The 19,391-nt window shown below is 38.9% G+C and overlaps 1 protein-coding gene across 3 annotated transcripts in view; it reads right to left on the reverse strand.

Moving 5' to 3' along the window:
* Window positions 1-522: 522 nt before the first annotated feature.
* LOC127425022 (protein tyrosine phosphatase type IVA 2-like) overlaps window positions 523-19,391 on the reverse strand; it is a 59,654-nt gene continuing 40,785 nt past the window's right edge. For all 3 annotated transcript variants that reach the window (XM_051670613.1, XM_051670614.1, XM_051670615.1), the window contains 5 exons: window positions 14,962-15,671; window positions 14,768-14,860; window positions 8,699-8,829; window positions 1,796-1,870; window positions 523-1,692 (listed from right to left, as the gene is read on the reverse strand). In XM_051670613.1, coding sequence (XP_051526573.1) covers window positions 1,593-1,692; window positions 1,796-1,870; window positions 8,699-8,829; window positions 14,768-14,860; window positions 14,962-15,057 — 495 coding nt within the window. In that variant the 5' untranslated portion in view covers window positions 15,058-15,671 and the 3' untranslated portion in view covers window positions 523-1,592. The remainder of the gene's footprint in view (window positions 1,693-1,795; window positions 1,871-8,698; window positions 8,830-14,767; window positions 14,861-14,961; window positions 15,672-19,391) is intronic.

Raw genomic sequence — 19,391 nt, forward strand, 5'->3', positions numbered from 1 at the left:
CCATCTTTGTACTTTGAACACTTAAACGAGACCTGTGTCAAGCTGCTGTGGTTTCCTATGTACTAAAAATAGTGAAAATGAGAACTCTATACATATTCATTCAAAACATTGCCATACATTTGACTTATTTTATCCACTGGAGTCTGTAAAATGTGTCGAATGAACAGGCCATTGTCCAACTTCACGTGGATCTGTACCTCTCTGGACAGAAATCTGGAAAAGTCACACAGAGTCAAATTTATTTCCTACATAAAAATACTGAAATCTCTACTGTTTGATGAGACGCACACATCTGACCCTGCTTCACAGTTTTTCAGAGGAGTAACCACATTGATTGATTTATTTATCATTCAATTGCAGCACTTTTACAGCCAAATTACTATCTTCACATTATCATCCACTGTAATTTGGTGTGTTATCTTGAAAGTGGCCATAAGAATCAGTCATCACAAAGTGACTCATCCACCAAGAACAGAAAATAGGTGACACATTACAGGAAATAACAGTGAAAATAGTCCAGAATAAATTTCAAATCATTTATTTATCTTAAAACCAGGATGAAATGGGGGTGTTTTCAAAATGGGCACAATGATTACAAAAATAAAATAAAGCCAGAGCTGACCAGTCTTCCGCCTCTCACTTCCTTCAGTGTGTCTGTGGGCTGAACAGTAGGGTGACAGATAAAGTGTACACATTTGATATGTGGGTGTCAACAGCCAGGCCAACAGTAAAGCTTGTTACAGAGCATCTATAGAAAGTGAGTACCTAAAACAAGCCAAGAATCCTTCTGTATTTCAAAAACTGTCTACTGTATTTGAATTTGGATGTAGGACGGTCCTAAGGGTGAGGGCTTTTCCAAGCTGGACTGAATATTGCACTCCCCACAGATGAAGAAAACGAGAGTAAATAACATGACTCCATGAAAGAAAAAAAACTGCGTCATAGCCCCACCCACACTCCTGACAAGACACTAATTATAGTGAATAAATACAGTTGACATATTTAAAACCTAAGCCAACCCTAAATTAAAAGCGATATATAAGGGGGCATTTTCTGCATTGGTTAGGAATATTATAAAGTTTGTTTTGTGCAAAAATATCCTACTTAAGAATTGTTTCTGTAACAAAACTGGCTATTACCTGTGGATAGTAAAAAAAAAAAGAAAAAGAAAAAAAAATACTGCAAATAAACATGCCCAATAGTAAAATTCATAATACAATTCAACAATGACAGCATTTTATAACTGTAATCTTTTCATCATGGTTCAAAGTATTCATTCTAAAGTAATGCAAAATAAAAAGTCATTTCATGATTGAACATGTGGGAATTGGGGGATATTCATGTATATTCTTGCCCCTGACCACTACACTGGTTTACCAACCAGGTTGTGGGCTTGTCTGTGTGCTTTGACCCTTCTCATTTATACTGCTGGTGAATCCAAAGATCAGCTTTTCATTCATTGCTTCTCTGTGATTGGTTAACCAGGATCCAGTTTATAAAATCACCACAATTATATCCCACAGCTTTTTATTCTCCCTTCTACCCTGGTTGAACTTCCCACTATAGTTTTGTATGACTGAAAGAATGGTGCACTACTGGACAGAGCAGTTGGCCTTGAACCGCAGACGCATCTTAGGTCTGTATTTTTCGAGGTAAAGAAGCTGTTTGGAGTTGAAGGCTCCACGTCTCTTCCTGAAAACAAAGTGCCAACATTAGAGTGCAGAAAATTTCTCGTAAAATAAAAGTATGGCATTCTATCATTAAATAAAAGAAAAAAATCAAACAAGTTACTTACTGTCTTATAAACTGCACCGCATCTTCATACTTCATGCCACACTCAATTAAGGCTAAGGCCACCAGCACAGGTGCCCTATGAAGACAAAAGAGATTGACTCAACAGCTTTACGACATAAAATCTTTCTCCGATTTATTTTTCAAAGACTGAGTTTAACATCTGCAAGCCCTCATAAAACAGCAACTGATGCTGTGTTCTCTGAGAAAACGATGTATTCTAAACTGGCTGTGTATGTAAAGAGGTTAAAAGAGCTGAGAAGGCAGTCTGGAGTTGAGTTCTCACAAACACATACACAAAAATCCCCAAACAAACAACAACAAAAAACACTTCTGCACTTGGAGAGCAACACGACCACAGGCTCGTTTTAAATGGTTCTGCAGTTGTCCCCAAAGGAACTGGTGTAAACAGAGTTCAGGCAAATGAATGCAACTGCAGAGCACTGCCCCACATTGGTTACACCAAACGAACACCAGCAGGTCACAGACGTTTGCATTTTCAAGTTGAGACTGGATAGTGTTGAGTGTATGTGTCGGTGGTTTTATATAGAGGTGAGAGAGGCTGAGAGTTAAATACGCAGGAGTTAAAGTAGCAAGCACTTGAAGTGCGAGTTTGAGAACACAAAGGTTTCACATGCACTTATATCAACGTTTGTATGAACAGAGTGGATCAAGCATGCTGTGTGAATGTGCCGAAGATTGTTACTTTATGCATTTCGGTCAGCTTTCTATAAGTAAAATGGCAAGGTGGTATTAATCAGGTTTGGTAATGTTACATTGCTAGTAGAGCGTAACAGTGCCCATCCACTTTTTTAAGCTGTCTTTGTTCTAGAGATATTTTCACAATTAATTTTTCCATAGGTAAATCGCAAGATTAAAAACTTTAATTTGAAGCAAAAATGCATCCGAAAATTGGACAAAAAGACAAAACTACAAGACTGTGGGAATGAACCACAATCCCCTGAAGCTTTATGAATGACAACCGAATTAAAAACGACACAAAAATATAAAACTATTGATGTCAAGTTGTTGATTGTAAGTACAGAATCAATTTATTTAATGGATATTGCAAAATATTCATGTACAGGTGAAATCAGAAGTTTTCATACACTTAGGTTCAAGTCATTCAAACAAATTTAACCGCTCCACACGTTTAATATTAGCAAACTATAGTTTTGGCAAGTCATTTAGGACATCTACTTTGTGCATGACATGAGAAATTTTTCCAGCAATTGTTTACAGACAGATCGTTTCACTTTTAATTGACTATCACAATTCCAGTGGGTCAGAAGTTAACAGTGCCTTTAAGCAGCTTGAAAAAAAAAAAAAAAAAAAAAAAGAAAAAAATCAGAAAATGATGTCAAGCCTTTAGACAATTAGCTTCTGATAGGAGGTCAGGAAATCAAAAGAAATAAGCCAAGACCTCAGAAAAAAAAATTGTGGAGCTCCACAAGTCTGGTTCATCCTTGGGACCAATTTCCAAACGCCTGAAGGTACCACGTTCATCTGTACAAACAATAGTGTAAGTATAAACACCAAGGGACCATGCAGCCATAATACTGCTCAGGAAGGAGACGCATTCTGTCTCCTAGAGATGAACATAGCTTGGTGCGTAAAGTGCAAATCAATCCCAGAACAACAGCAAAGGACCTTGTGAAGATGCTGGAGGAAACGGGTAGACAAGTATCTATATCCACAGTAAAACAAGTCCTACATCAACATAACCTGAAAGGCTGCTCAGCAAGGAAGAAGCCACTGCTCCAAAACTGCCATAAAAAACCCAGACTACAGTTTGCAAGTGCACATGGGGACAAAGATCTTACTTTATAGAGAAATTTCCTCTGGTCTGATGAAACAAAAATTTAACTCTTTGGCCATAATGACCATCGTTATGTTTGGAGGAAAAAAGGTGAGGCTTGCAAGCCGAAGAACACCATCCCAACCGTGAAGCATGGGGGAGGCAGCATTATGTTGTGGTTGTGCTTTGCTGCAAGGAGGGACTGGTGCACTTCACAAAATAGATGGCATCATGAGGAAGGAAAATTATGTGGATATATTGAAGCAACATCTCAAGACATCAGTCAGGAAGTTAAAGCTCAGTTGTAAATGGACAATGACCCCAAGCATACCTCCAAAGTTGTGGCAAAATGGCTTAAGTACAACAAAGTCAAGGTATTGGAGTGGCCATCACAAAGCCCTGACCTCAATCTGATAGAAAATGATAGCTCATTTGGCATGCTTTGTTTCCAGTGATTCTCTTATTGGTGGACTTTTCCTCATCGGGATCACGGGTAGTGTAGTTTTTCCACCAGGAATTAATAATTATTAAACACTTTTTTTTAAATGCGAAATTGGAATAACGCAGACTGATGGCTTCAACACAAGTATATACCATTGATTAAAAACCTCAGAGTTCATAGTAGGTCTGTCTTTATAGGTTAATAAATTGTTAATAATCGATTTCCCTATGGATAAAATGAATGGGATCATTTACTTCTGGAACCATACCATACGTCACCTGATGCATCTTTTTTCTTATGTGAAGGGATGGTTAACCACAAAATGTCGTTTTCAAACCCATATGAATTTCTTTGAGTGGAACACAAGTTAGGTGGAATGTTAAGCCACCTTTTCACTGTCTACAACATTCACATCCGACAGTCGTATTTCTCCCTGTGATGAGGAGGAGGGCGTGGCCGGGCCGTGGGGATGGACACCTGTACCCCAATCAGCAGGAGAGAGATAAAGAGGACCTGGAGACGCCAGTTCAGGAGAGTGAGGGAGGTGCATACGGAGCTGTGTACGCGTTTATGTTTGGTTATGCTGAAAAGCACTTTTATGTTGCGTTTAATTAAGTCTTTTGGTTGTAAACCCGGTTCCCGCTTCCTCCTTTATGATGACCAAGAGACCTGTCTGCCACAGTGGTGCCGAAACCCAGGATTGGAGGAAGATGTGCCGTCAGAGAGCCCACGCTGCTGGCTCAAATACGTGATGCCGAGAATACACAATCCGGTGGTACTGGAGCGGTTCGCCAGTAGGCAGAGGAGCACGCTGCCGTCCGCCAGGGGGTGGAGGAGCCTGCTGCCATCTACCAGGAGGTGGAGGAGCCTGCTGCAGACCGCCTGGAGGTGGCAGAGGCCGTGGCCAAGGTATGGCTGAGAGTCTCCAGTGCCATTGCCCAGCGTCACTAACAGAAATGTTCCAGCTGGCTGAGGACTGAATGGCGGCATTGTCGGGAACCGGACCCGGTTTTCTCTCCATCTCTCCCCTCTATTTCTCGGGCTCTCCACTCTCTTTCTCTCTCCCCTCACCCTACTCAGGTTCCCAGGAGGAGGGGAAGACCAGCTGGTGTGCAGTCAGCACCTCTTCTATGAGTTGCGCGAATGTCCCGATCTAAGGGGGAGAGATTGAAATGGCACCTGGCTGATTGACACTCTGTCACGGGGGACGCTCATCCCTTGAGCGCGCACGCTTAATGCAGATTATAACATGATAGCTCACTACTTATTGAATCATAATATATGTGTCACTGTGTTTCTTATCATGAAGAAAATTGGCAATACGCAGCTTTATTAACAAGAGAGTTTGTTTCTTGAGAGTTAAAGATGGATTGAAGTGAACAAAATGGTGAGAGAAGGTAGTCTTCGCCTCATTATATACTGGAACAAAATACGTTTTTGATTCATTTTAGTTTTGGCTTGTTTTCCCAATATAAATATCTAAAACTCCTTTAAAACAAAGTACATTTTCTTTAGCAGCTATTCTGCAGAAGAAAAAAAATGATCTGAGAATGTTGAATATAATATTAAAAATACAAATATTTTAAAATATCTAAAAATCCTTTAAAAAAAAAATGCATTCACCTGAGAAACAGCATAAAAGATATTTAGACTTGCTTTTAGAGAACAGATCTTGAATACAAGTATATTTTGTCTTTACTGCTCTCGCAGAAGTATATCCAAGTGAAAAAGACAAAAACACTTGATAACAATAGGATTTTTTGCAGTGAATTTCTTTACTGAACTAAATTTAAGTATTTTTTTTTTTAATGTCATTTAGAGGTATTTTTAAAAGATGATTTTGTCCTCTTTATTGTTAGTAAGCATGTTTAATTCAACCTTTTAAGTCGGGGCACAAGCTGAATAATCGGTAAAGAGCTAATGATTAATCGCCAAATAATAGTTCTGATAATAGTTAATCGATTATCAAAATAAGTAGCAGCAGGCGTTTAGAATAAAGTTTAGGACAAAATCCGTTTATATTTCCCACTTCGTGCTGATAGTTTTGAATGAATACATCACATCCGGTTGAGCATTAGCATATGGTCTAGTCGCACAAGTTGAAATATTTCAACGCAGCCGAAGCTCAAATCGGATACGAAAATGTTGCATCCAGATATGGTTGGAACTACATGCAGCCCCCCACACAACTCTTCATTGGAAATGAATGACTTCCGGTCTATTGTCTGTCGGATGCAGTGGAAAGGTGGCTTCAGTCTCAGTAACCATTCAATTTCATTAGATGTTTTATTCCATATAATGAAAAAGAATGGTGACTGAGGCAAAACTTCTGCCTAAATCTCCTTTTGTGTTCCACAGAAGAAAGTCATACGGGTTTGAAACAACATTAGGGCAAGTAAAATTTAAAAAACATATTTTAGGGGGCCTGGGTAGCTCAGTGGTAAAAGACGCTGGCTACCACCCCTGGAGTTCGCTAGTTCGAATCCCAGGGCATGCTTAGTGACTCCAGCCAGGTCTCCTAAGCAACCAAATTGGCCCGGTTGCTAGGGTGGGTAGAGTCACATGGGATAACCTCCTCGTGGTCACTATAATGTGGTTCGTTCTTGGTGGGGCGCATGAGTTGAGCGTGGATGCCACGGTGGGTGGCGTGAAGCCTCCACACGCGCTATGTCTCCGTGGCAACGCGCTCAACAAGCCACGTGATAAGATGCGTGGGTTGACAGTCTCAGAAGCGGAGGCAGCTGGGATTAGTCCTCCACCACCCGGATTGAGGCGAATCACTACGCAACCACGAGGACTTAAAAGCGCATTGGGAATTGGGCGAAAAAGGGGAAAAAAAATTATAATAATTAAAAAAAAGTTTTTGGGTGCACTATCCCTTAAAGCAGGGGTCGGGAACCTATGGCTCTTGAGCCACAAGTGGCTCTTTGTTAAAAATCAAGTGGCTCGCCGGGTGTCTCACCATTCACCAACACATGATCGTTTAAAACTTTCTAGAGAAAATGTTCCTGCAGAAAGTGTGGGTGCGATTGCAAAGCTTGAAGTCAATGACACTGTTTTGATTTCCTTTCTCCTGAATTTGTCGTACAGCTACTCCTGGTGAACAAGGTGTGAAATTAACACCCGCCAAATGCAGATTTTATCATGCGCAGTGGCGGGTAATTTTGCTGATGTACAAGCCACTGTGGAGAGCGACCTGTAAGACATCTCGGAGTGATATATGACAATAAATTAGACACAAAGACGCGCGTTTGAAAAAGCATGTGTGATTATATTTTGAAGAACCAAATGCAGGTATTTCATGCGCTAGTAATTTTGCTCATCCTCCCACAACAGGCGGGTGACCTGTAAGACCTCTCGGAGTGACACATGATGTTAGACACAAGTGTCAGATTCGCTGTTTGTTCAGAGGCGTGCGGGACCGTCTCGTGGAACGCGCATGTAAAGAGTTATCACTCCTTTTTCTCGGTTTCATTCATCTGAAAACTGTTTGCAAGAATAATGTCATCTATGAGAATGCAGCAAATTATCTCTGATCATCTCGTGAGGGGTTTGAAGATTTATTTGTTTATTTCCATGGAGCAGTTCGCTCTTACACATTGTGAACACAACTCTGCAGGTTCAGTAATATACATCTTTGTATTAAAGAAACAAAGACGAAAGTGATTAAATCATAACTTAATACGACAACTTGAACCTAAAATTTAGTTATATTTTCTTTAGGCAGCATTAACTGTATTACCGAAATGCAATACAAACACATTCGATAAGAACACACATTTGGCAGCATTATTTTTGGAACACAAGGGAATTTATTAGGCTTATTTATTATGATGATTATTATAATTATCTTTACATTTATAATTGTCTTTAGTTCTTAATTTGCAGGCTATTAGTAATTTTTCACCTGGTGTCATGATGGATGCTTGCGTGATGACAAATGGGGCCGTTGGAAACGGTAAATGTTTGGATTTGGGGAGGTGGTTATATAAGATTTTTAAATCACTTTGTTATTTTAATTGCTTTTTTTCATTTTGTTTAAAGTGCCATTTGAATTTAGATTTTTTTTTTTTTCATGTTTCAATAATTTCATTTAATTTTTAAAGCAAATTTTTTCAATAAAGTAAAAAAATTCACCAACCCTCGGCAGGGGTGTTGAGGATATAATCAGATATCGCAATATTTAAACCGATTATCCTTAAAATATTTTTTACATATTGTCTAGCCCTATAGGGAAGTGAACTTTATGAACAAATGTAAAATGAAGTAATATCATGGAGACCCACACAAACACGTGTACTCAATTCTATATTGCAACATGTTAATTTTAATTGTTGCATATTTGTTTGTTTTTGAGTAGTCTATGGGCATAATAAACATTTTATTTTATTGAAAAACATTTTTTTTTTAAATAGTAAAGTTATTAGTTTTTGCTATGGCTCTTTCGAAAAAATACATCAACCAAAAATTAAAAAATTGGCTCCTTAGTGAAAAAAGGTTCCTGACCCCTGCCTTAAAGAAACTCAGACTCCATCTTTTAATAATACAAATGCTTCATTTCTCTCTGTTGGAATACAGTCATGACAAAAACAAGACATATGGTCTGTCATTACAGCTCAAGGATGGCAGAATAAGTAATTAAAATATATTGCTATATAAAGACTGACCGGCCCAAGCCCGCAACACAGTGAACCGCGATGCAGCATCCCGGCTCCTCTCTGAACTTAGTCTTCAGCAAGTTGAACCAATCATCTACAATCTGGGTGGGGGGTGGAGCTCCATCATCAAAGGGCCAGTCCTAAAACGACATGAAAGACGAAACAAACACAAACAAAACAAAGCAATTTAGATTGAGTTGAAATGCTTCAATGTCTTGTGTACATTTTAAAGCAGTAGAGCCCATTAGTGGGAACATTTGGAGGTGAAACAACTGATGATCTGCGAGACGTTTCACATTAGGCCTTTTGAGCATTGTGGGAGATCAGAAAAGTTCTCAGGCACTATTTTTGGGCAGCAGGCCACAAAGATCTGGCCTCCTCCCAGCCAAACCACACAACAACTAGTGAGAGAGATTGGACAGAATATGGGAGATATGCTATGACAAAGGAGGAGAGGACAGGCCTGGGAGATTAAGACAGGATGAGATTAATAAGAAGAGACAGAGGAGGAGAGGCGGATGATAGGAGTTAGTGAGGTATCAGGTTCACCAAAATGAAGCATAAGTCTAATGTCATCCTAAGGGAGTACAGTGGTTTTCGGGCAAATCCAGTTGCATCACTAAACTTAGTTGAGCGCAGAATTAATTATTAACAGTTTTCTGTATTTATCTAGGTCTGCTTACAATTTCCTTTATAAAAATCCAAAGATTTGAGAGTGTGAGATTTGTGTAAGGGAATACTTGAGAAAGGGTGGGTGAGAAAACCTGATAATGAAAACGGACTAGCTGGAGCTCTCTGTCTGTGCAGCCGCACTCCTGCTGACCTGTAGTCTGCTTCAGCTCACAGCCAGCTTGAACAGCTTCTCTCTCTCTTTCTGTACCTCTCTCACATGCAGTACCTCCATCTCATTTCTTGTTCTTTCTTCAATCTGCCTGTGCCTGTTTCAAGCAACCAATATCAATCCTAAATGTGCCACTTGTTTTTGTCTTTTTTGAGGACAAGGAGCACTGCGATGAATCACTAGTATATGAATCTTTTTCTTAAGTACTGAGTTACAGCGATGCCATCCATCGGCTATATATCACACACAGTATGTTGACTCTTACCACCCAACTGGAACTGTAGAGTTTTAACTGCTCTGTACTCTCTCTAAGGAAGTAAGGATATTGTACCCTCCTTTAACACCTTTCCTTCCTTATAAATTTACAAATAATCCTCTGTAGGTTATGGAAAATTATAAAATGCATTATAGAAAAAGGAACAAAGTCAGGGGCTGAAATTTCCTCTTTTACACAAGAGGAAAAGAGTGGTTGTCTTGCCTTAATCCCCAGATCTGTCATGCATAAATACAGTGCAGACGGAGTCAGAGATTATGGCTTTTACAACATTTGTAGCTGTCTACATATCTTCTGTTAACCAACCCGAGTATAGGCTACAGGTGATCAGAGATGGTAGATAAATGGTGAGGGCTATTTGAGCTTTTCCAGTATGGTCTGGTTCAAAAGTCCCTAAGAATGAGATGTCTCTTCCACACACCCGCATACAGACTTTGTTGGCAATAGGTGACATCAGTAGGGCTCTGGGTGAAACGACCTACATAGCCAGAAGGGCAAAAGGAGCATTTTTTCTCTCAGTCACTAACTGAGGTTACAGCAGCATTGGCAGACTAGCCTTCTGCATTAAAGTGCTGTCTTACACAAGAGCAGCATATTTGATTAAAAAACAAACATAAGGCACAAACAATAAATATTTCTGAAATTGAATAATAACTGAATAATGTAGACCAATCACTTTTGTATTGTACTTTTTGCAGTGTCAAATTAAAAAGTTGAAAGTAGGAAGGTGGAAATGTGGAATGTTTTTATTAATTTTTTTTACATGTATAAAGGCCAGGGTATGCTTGGTTTTTCCATGTGCCGCTACATCTCGTTAAATGTACACAGACCAAATTTTGCTCTATGCGACTAAAAATGTCTGATTAGCCACTGGCTGTACATTTTCAGATTTCACTCACCAGTGATTGAGTAGTAAAATAGTGAAGATATTTAGCACAGAGATCAAAGAGAGAGCAAAAATATAAACATTTCATTCTAATCACACATGGCACGGAAGCGGTAAAGAAGCCATGAGTCTACTATCGTTAATATGCGCTTAACCAAAACACTTATTTGACGCTCGCTGAAGTGCCCGTATTTTTAGAGACAGTACTACTTGTTTTAGCACTTGCTCAACATATAAATTTAAATACTTGTAAATAATACAGATTATGGATAAACAAACATGTAACAATATATATATGCAATATAATTTATGCCATTTCAAGACCTATTTATTAAAATACATTGAAATTTTTATTTAAAAAAAAAAAAAAGCTAAAATGTGATCAAAATGATAAAAGAACTAATGATAAAATACATTTCCTTGATTTTGGCATAAAAGCATTTGATTTCATCTTCTGGAGCATCTGTCGCTGGAGCATAGACTTGTAAAACCGTGATATTGAGCAGTTTTCCACGGATACGAATGGCCATTATGCGGTCACTAATGGTAGTGTCCGATTAGAAGTGGCCGTTATCTTTCCAGTGTTATTCACTGATTCTAAGCAAATCTATGTTGAGTCTGGTCATTTCTCGCTTGATGATGTCCAGTTTCCCTAGACTCATTCCACGGATGTTCAACATTACGATCTTGTGCATTTTCGTGCAGCGCAGATCCTTTCATTCATCGCAGGCAGCATCAGCAGCTGGGCTTCCAGAAGGATTTCCCCCATTTGCATCATAAGTTCCCGTATTTTTTGCAAGGGAATTCCCCATGTGCTTTTTGGGTACTTACTGGCCTGAGGGGCCCACCATTGGGTACCATATATGAAGCATGTGAGAGAATTTCCATGAAGATTCGTAGCAATGATTTTCCAGGGTAGGTCGCTAGAACTTTCCCCAACCCTCCCGATTTACCCGGGCTTGGGACTGGCATGCAGGAGTCACCCTATATGGCTGGGTTCCAATACCCAGCACAATTATTTTAATCACCTTTTAGCATTTTTGCAGTTTGCTTAAAGCTGCACTATGTAACTGTATGCTCTCTAGCTACATCTGTGGTTGAAACTTAAACTTGCAAGCAATTTGCGGAAGAACACTTTACGTGAATTGTGTTTCGGCACTGCCCTTCTGGTGGATGAATCTCATGATCTGAGCTTTGCCTGTGTGTAACTGGTGATATTCAGAGCCGGAGTCATAACGTGCTATCTTGTTGATATAATTTTACACGATTAAACATTTAAAACTGAAATATTCCTTGCTTTGATGAGGATAAACACTCGTATTCACATATTTTGAACGAATTAATTTTACACATGGCGCTTTTCTGACACTACACTCATATTTTAATGATTTTTCAAGTGTTTTATCAACTACTAACGTTTGTATTGTACTACACTTGTCAAATTAAGAGGTGATACTAGTGATATGGCTGATACGAGTTCAATGGAAGACTTTGTTATATTATATTATACAGCCTCAGTTGATAATGCAAGTGAGTCGCAATACCACAATAGTATGTCTATGCAATGCACACAAAAACACCGTAAACTAAAAACATAAAACAAGGATTCAATAATGATGGGGATAAACATGAAATAATGTGTTTAAAATGCAATAACAGTTACAAGAAGTCCATTTCAGAAGTCATAAATATTAATAAACATGTCACAGTAACTTCTCCCGACAACGTAGATACATCGCGATCAGTAAACACACGAGTAATGTTCGATTCATACAAGCATGACAAGCAATATTAGTTTCAACAACCCTACCAGACAACTTATCCAAGCATTACAGCAGGTAAACAACTTAACGGATAACGGATAAACATCCATCCAGATTGCTGTCCTGAACTGTGTGACTGACTGAACTGTAGTTTCTTTTAGGGATGGGCACGAGTACTCGGACATGGCAGCAATGATCGATGGTGATCATGCATGATGTGACTTTTCACTTAATTCGAAAGTCAGTGACAATTACCTGACAACTAAACACGAACGTGTCAAAGAGGGAGCTTATTTGTAATTTTGAGACTGATTACATTGTGATTTTGAGGGGTACGTTGATTGTCAGAGACGTCTCGTAGCAACCAAACTGATATAAGATGCTGAAATGCTATCGTTACGATAATCAAAAGAGTCCAACCGATATAGGATTTTTGAGACCGATACGATACTGATTTTAGAGGGGGAAAATTCACAGATTTGGTACTCAGAAGGGTGCTTTCTTAAATATTTTTATCAAAAAATATTTGATATTATTATTATACATTGTCAACAAATTCTAGAAATGAACACTAAAAAAATAAAGAATAAATAAAAATACAATAAATAGTTAAATAAACATCAGTACTAGTCAGTTGCTGACCATTTAAATAAAGAATAAATTCAAATAAAATAAATAGCTAATTAAACATCAGTAGTACTGTTTAGTATCAGTCAAATGCTGACTATTTTAATGCTGCCAGTCAATTAGGGGCAGGTTGTAAACAAGAAGCATTTACACCTGCTGAGTCAAGAGATAAACAGCGGCAGCGGTGTTGCACCATATTCTGCTACACAAGTTCAGGGGAAACTTTCAATGGTGGAAAACCAGACTTTTAAATATTACATTTTGTAAATGCAACAACTGGAATTGTTCGGTTGAAGGGGGTACCAAACTGCGAATCCTGAACAAAACAGTTTGGTGAATACATGTTTACACATTAGCTTCCACTCAGCCGTTAAGGTATGAAAGTAGCTACATGGTTAGCTAGTTAGCTATAAGCTCGTTGTCAAGGAGAGTAAAAGATGGATGTTGTTTATTTACTTTCCAGCATTGCGTCTCACCAACTAGGTAACAATGTAACGTGAAATCAACAATCCACCACCGCACCGCTGTCTGCAAAAAGATGCTCTGCTTACCTTTCAATCTGCTATGTTACGGACTGCACTGACAAACTATAGATGGCTAACAGCAAACAGATGTGATAAACATGAGTGACATGGTTGTCAGGGACAGGGTTAACATTATATTAGTTATATTGAAAAGGGAAAATGATGGGGTCATTGTTTAATAACTTTCTAGTGTGTATTTCACAAACTAGTTAACAACTTACCGCTTAACATCGCACCATCTGCAGAACCTTCGTCAGCTCAGCTCTGTAAACAATGGAGTCGGAGCGCACTCTGCTGGACAAACTACGTTATGACACTATTCTAAATCACCCCAAGCATTGTCTTCTGCATTATATGTTCTGAAAAAAATTTATTTTCATATCTGCGCATATAGGAAAACATATACACTGCCGTTCAAAGGTTTGGGGTCACTTGACTGAAATGTTTCGCATGATCTTAAAAACCTTTTGATCTGAAGGTGTATGCTTAAATGTTTGAAATGAGTTTTATAGACAAAAATATAATTGTGCCAACATATGAATTTGTTTCATTACAAAACTAAAATTTTATTTATACATATATAAAAAAAGTGTTTGTAATGGATGACTTGGAATGAATAATAAAGAAAAGTAGCCAAAAAGTGCCCAGCATAGATGGGAACTACTTCAATACTGTTTAAAAAGCATTCCAGGGTGATACCTCAAGAAGTTGGTTGAGAAAATGCCAAGAGTACATTTCTACAAATTCTAGGAAAAGGTTGGCTACTTTGAAGATGATAAAATATAACAGTTTTTATTTATTTAGGATTTTTTTAGTCACAAAATAATTTCCATAGTTCCATTTCTGTTATTCCATAGTTTTGATGAGTTTACAATTATTCTAAAATGGGTAAAAAGAAATAATAATAAAGAATGAGTAAGTGACCCCAAACTTTTGAACGGCAGTGTACGGCGATATGATATATCTGTGAAAGGCTAATATCAGCCGACCGATAAATTTGTGGAACTTGTGACGTCACAAGTACCAAATACATCTGCATATGCAACGCCTATTTTCCATCACTGCACCCGTATTTCATGACCCCTTTAAAGTCCCTAATATACCAGTACATGAAGCCACGAGGTATGCTGTAAGAATGGGTATCAGAGTACAAAATCACTCACCAGGACCTGAATGCCCTCCTTTTCCACTGGTGCCTTGTCATAGGTGGCTTCACAAACTCTAACCAGTGTGTTCACCTCAAACTTCTTCAGCTCCTAAGGAGGAAAAGAGAGTAAAATGTGTAAGAGGAGATATTTGGATTTCCCCTTTCCTGACAAGCTCATCCACAAAAGGAGGATGTAAATGGTTCTCTTACCTCAGTGAACTTGTTGAGAGTTGAGTTGGTGGGGTTGTGTGTGATGAGGAACCTCATGCAGTCATAGGAAATCTCAACAGCGGCAGGGCGGTTCATATTAGCAAGACGTCTTTAAAACAATTACAATGAAGTACTTATAATTCCTGTTCTTTCCCCCCCACTGTTAAAAATTCTTTGGCTCAGATGTCAGCAATATGAAAAAATAAATACAAAAAAAAAAAAAAAAGAAAAAGAAAAAAAAAAATGGTGCAATGGTGGGTGGACACCAGACTATTTAAAGTACAAACAAAAGCCAAAATGGGGGTGATCTAGTCCACGATGTTCAGGGGAAAAAAAAAGGATGAGAAACTCAAAAGGAAAACTAAAGAAAAAGGGAGACTATCCGTCAGTCATCCAATTGAGACAATTGATATTACCCCATTCAGGAGAAGCGTTTCTAATAGGCTACTGGGAGAAAAATTTGTAGGGAGGAAATGAGGCGGGCGTGCTTGAATATGCCGGTGTGGAGGGCTACGTGTGATCCCACAAGGGTATATAGGAGAGACAGACTGGACCCAGTGTGGTGGCTGTCAGGGGGGCTTCTTGGTAGCGTAGTCCCGCAGGTGGCTAACAATTCACTTGTCCACAAAGGTGAGGTGCTGAGCCTGGCAGAACTCTCTACAGACAGTCACAAACGCCATATATGTGCGATCCGAATCAACACAGAAACACTGGAGGGAGAAAAGGAAGATAAAGTTACAGCAGAATAAGTTGTCTTGTAACTGAACAGGACAAATACATTTCAATTCAACCCTCTCAGTCTCTGAATCCCTATGACCATCACACTCAGAATACTATGGCTCAGCTCTGACGGATGTTTCATCCATGCTGCTGTGTGACCCAGTCACTGTGACATATCCTATTGAGAAAGGAAATTTGAAACAAACAGGCGATTACAGCTAGCCTAGGACATCAAGACTTCTACGCCCTGAGGTGGCACAAAGCAAAACGTCCTGTCTCATGCAAATGTCAATTTTGACTCTGAAGCCGGCTCCTCAATAGCAGAGCTTTCAGCCAATTTTCTGGCAGGGGCCCATCCAAGCTTAAGGGTTAATATCGATTTATAAACTTTCACACATGTAATAAGTAGGGATGTACATGAGTAATCAACTAATTGAGTAATCGTTCTGCACCAGCTAGTAGATTAAAAACATTACTTGAATATCGCAAATACATTTTCATTTCCTCATTTACCTGCAGTGAGCAGCAGTGTTGGGGTAACACGTTACAAGTAACACACGTTACGTAATCAGATTACTTTCTTCAAGTAATGAGTAAAGTAATGCAATATTTTTTTTTATTTTATATAAAGTAACACGTTGCTTTTGTACACCTCTACATTACCTTACATTACAATACCTTGCCTGTATTGCAAGAAATCAGGAGTGAATGTGTGCAAACTTCAGGGAGGAGACGTAGTGCATGATGGTAATTGCAGTTCTACAGAGTGTGAGGCCAGCGACTATTTAGCAGAAACGAGTCACTTCTGTTTAAATGAATGGGAAAATAGAATGCCCAACCAAGAAGCACTAGCACCCAACAGTCAATAGATGTAGAAAGGAAGACCTGTCTTGCAGGTAAAAGAGCCAATCACCTTTTAGACACAGACATCAACTGTCAATCAACTCATTAACGCACATGCGCATTAGCTATACAAGCCGGGAAAATTGCGTGTTTTAGCGAAATACAAGGTCAACATTCGGTGGTGAAATGCGATCGATATATATATATCAGTAAACATGTTTAGGCAGAAGGATTATAAGACTAGTCTTCCACTGGCCAAGACGTGATACACAGGGTGAAATACTTGCTCAATTCACTGACTTATGCAGCCGAACTGCTCCGTGTTAGAGCTCTCCGTAACTGGGATAACAAGTGTGCACTGAGACAACTTGTTAAAAATATCAGAACATTCCTTGAACATGTTAGGCTGGCATTCCCCACTGAATTTTATCCTGACTTTTGAAAAACATCTGAAGTTGACTCTGACATTGTTGATGGGCACAGCACATGATGACATATGATGCAGGTTCAAGTGTTGGATTTTGCTGCTTTAGGTAAGACGGTGGTTATACATCATTATTCATATTGGCTGCCATGTTGATGGAAAAACAAATCATGCATATTTATGTTATTGATTATTATAAATATGACGTGCAGACCTACTTTCTAAATATCTGTTTGTTTACTATGTTGTTTTGACATGAGTGTTGTACAGTAGATAGCCTGACCTGTAATGTCTCTTGTATGCAATGCATGGCTTATTTGTATGGAATGCATGGCATAGCAGAAAAGAGTGGCTGTGAGATAAAAAATAACGCAAAAATGACGCAAAAGTAATGTAAGGCTTTACTTTCCATAAAAATTAACTTTAAGTTACTTTAAGTAATGCAATATTCTAACAAGTTACTTTTAAAAGTAATGTTACTCAACACTGGTGAGCAGTGCTCAATTCTATTGGTATCCAGTTCTTATCGAAGTCTTGCAAACCAATGGATGAAGATCTGCTTTTATGGTGGAGCGGTACGTGAAGCTTATCAGACCAGTATGTGCGCTAAGTCTCTGAACAACGACAAAGTGTTTTTTATAAAAAGCCAACTTTCACAACTTGTTTTTCTAAATGATAACATGCTAAAAATTTGATAGCATGTAGACAGTAGACTCAGAGTTCATAATGTGTGTTACCCTAATGCCATCAGAACTGGCTTCTATGTAAGCTCCGAGCGAGTGATTTTATTTTTATTTGTTTTACTTTATTTCATTTCATTTTTATTAATGCAGATGGCTCATTTTTTAATTGGTGAGTGTGAAAGGCCCACCGATTAAGGAGGGCAAGATCAGCAACAACATTCGCTAAGTGTGACACCCCCCACTCAAATCAAGTTATTCAGAGTCTGCTAATGTTTTAAATGCAGTCTATCAAGAGTAGTGCTCATCGGAGGCAGACAGTAGGGTTGAGCGAAAGAAAAAAGGAACAAAAGGACAACGCATGGATTAGAGTCAGGCAAAGCTTCAAACAGCCTCAACTGCTTCACGGTTCCACGCTTCTCTCCTCAACACCATCCCCCATGGACAGATTACTAAAAGGACACCCATCAAAGTAACCAAGTCATCTTGGATCGCTGCTCTATAATCACAAGGACACAATAAAAGTCTACATGATGCGATACTTGGACGTGTTTAAACAGAGATAAAAAAATAAAAAAAAGAAACATCAGAAGACTGGGACTGTCCAAGTTGCAATTCAAGGATAGAGGCAGTCTCGAACTCTAGATTCAGCAGATGGAGTTGAATAGATGGCAACAAAAAGAAGAAATTGGCCTCTTCAAAACAGAAAAAGCAAAAAGACTAGGAATGTGATTATCTTATCAAAAGAGGACCAGAGCTAAAAGCTTGCTCAGGACTAGAACAAAACAAGTACTTTCTTAAAATCCTTTTCCAGGGACCAGGTAGTAAAACGATGGTTCACAGGATAATTAAGCTGCACAAGGAAGCACAACCAGCTACTATGATGCTCAGGACCTTCATTGCTTTGTAGCAAACAGAACTATGGCCCTGTTTACACCTGGTATCAAGATCTGTCTTGAGTGATCCGATCGTAAGCGGGCAACCGAGACAGCTACTGTTGAACTCAGTTTTTCACAAGTCCTGACATTTAATTGTAGAAAACTTTGCCTTTCTTAGGTCAGTTAGGATCACTATTTTAAGAATGTGAAATGTCAGAATAATAGTAGAGAGAATGATTTATTTCAGCTTTCATTTCTTTTATCACATTCCCAGTGGGTCAGAAGTTTACATACAATTTGTTAGTATTTGGTAGCATTGCCTTTAAATTGTTTTACTTGGGTCAAACATTTTGGGTAGCCTTCCACAAGCTTCTCACAACAATTTGCTGAAATTTGGGCCCATTCCTCCAGACAGAACTGGTGTAACTGAGTCAGGTTTGTAGGCCTCCTTGCTCGCACACACTTTTTCAGTTCTGCCCACAAATTTTCTATCAGACTGAGGTCAGGGCTTTGTGATGGCCACTCCAAAACCTTGACTTTGTTGTCCTTAAGCCATTTTGCCACAACTTTGGAGGTATGCTTGGGGACACTGTCCATTTTGGAAGACCCAAGCTTTAACTTCCTGGCTGATGTCTTGAGATGTTGCTTCAATATATCTTCATAATTTTCCTTTCTCATGATGCCATCTATTTTGTGAAGTCCACCAGTCCCTCCTGCAGCAAAGCACAACCACAACATGATGCTGCCACCCCCATGCTTCAAGGTTGGGATGGTGTTCTTCGGCTTGCAAGCCCCACCCTTTTTCCTCCAAACATAACAACAATGGTCATTATGGCCAAACAGTTACATTTTTGTTTAATTAGACCAGAGGACAATTCTCCAAAA

Source organism: Myxocyprinus asiaticus, chromosome 34, assembly GCF_019703515.2.
Source record: "Myxocyprinus asiaticus isolate MX2 ecotype Aquarium Trade chromosome 34, UBuf_Myxa_2, whole genome shotgun sequence".
Taxonomy (NCBI): Eukaryota; Metazoa; Chordata; class Actinopteri; order Cypriniformes; family Catostomidae; genus Myxocyprinus; species Myxocyprinus asiaticus.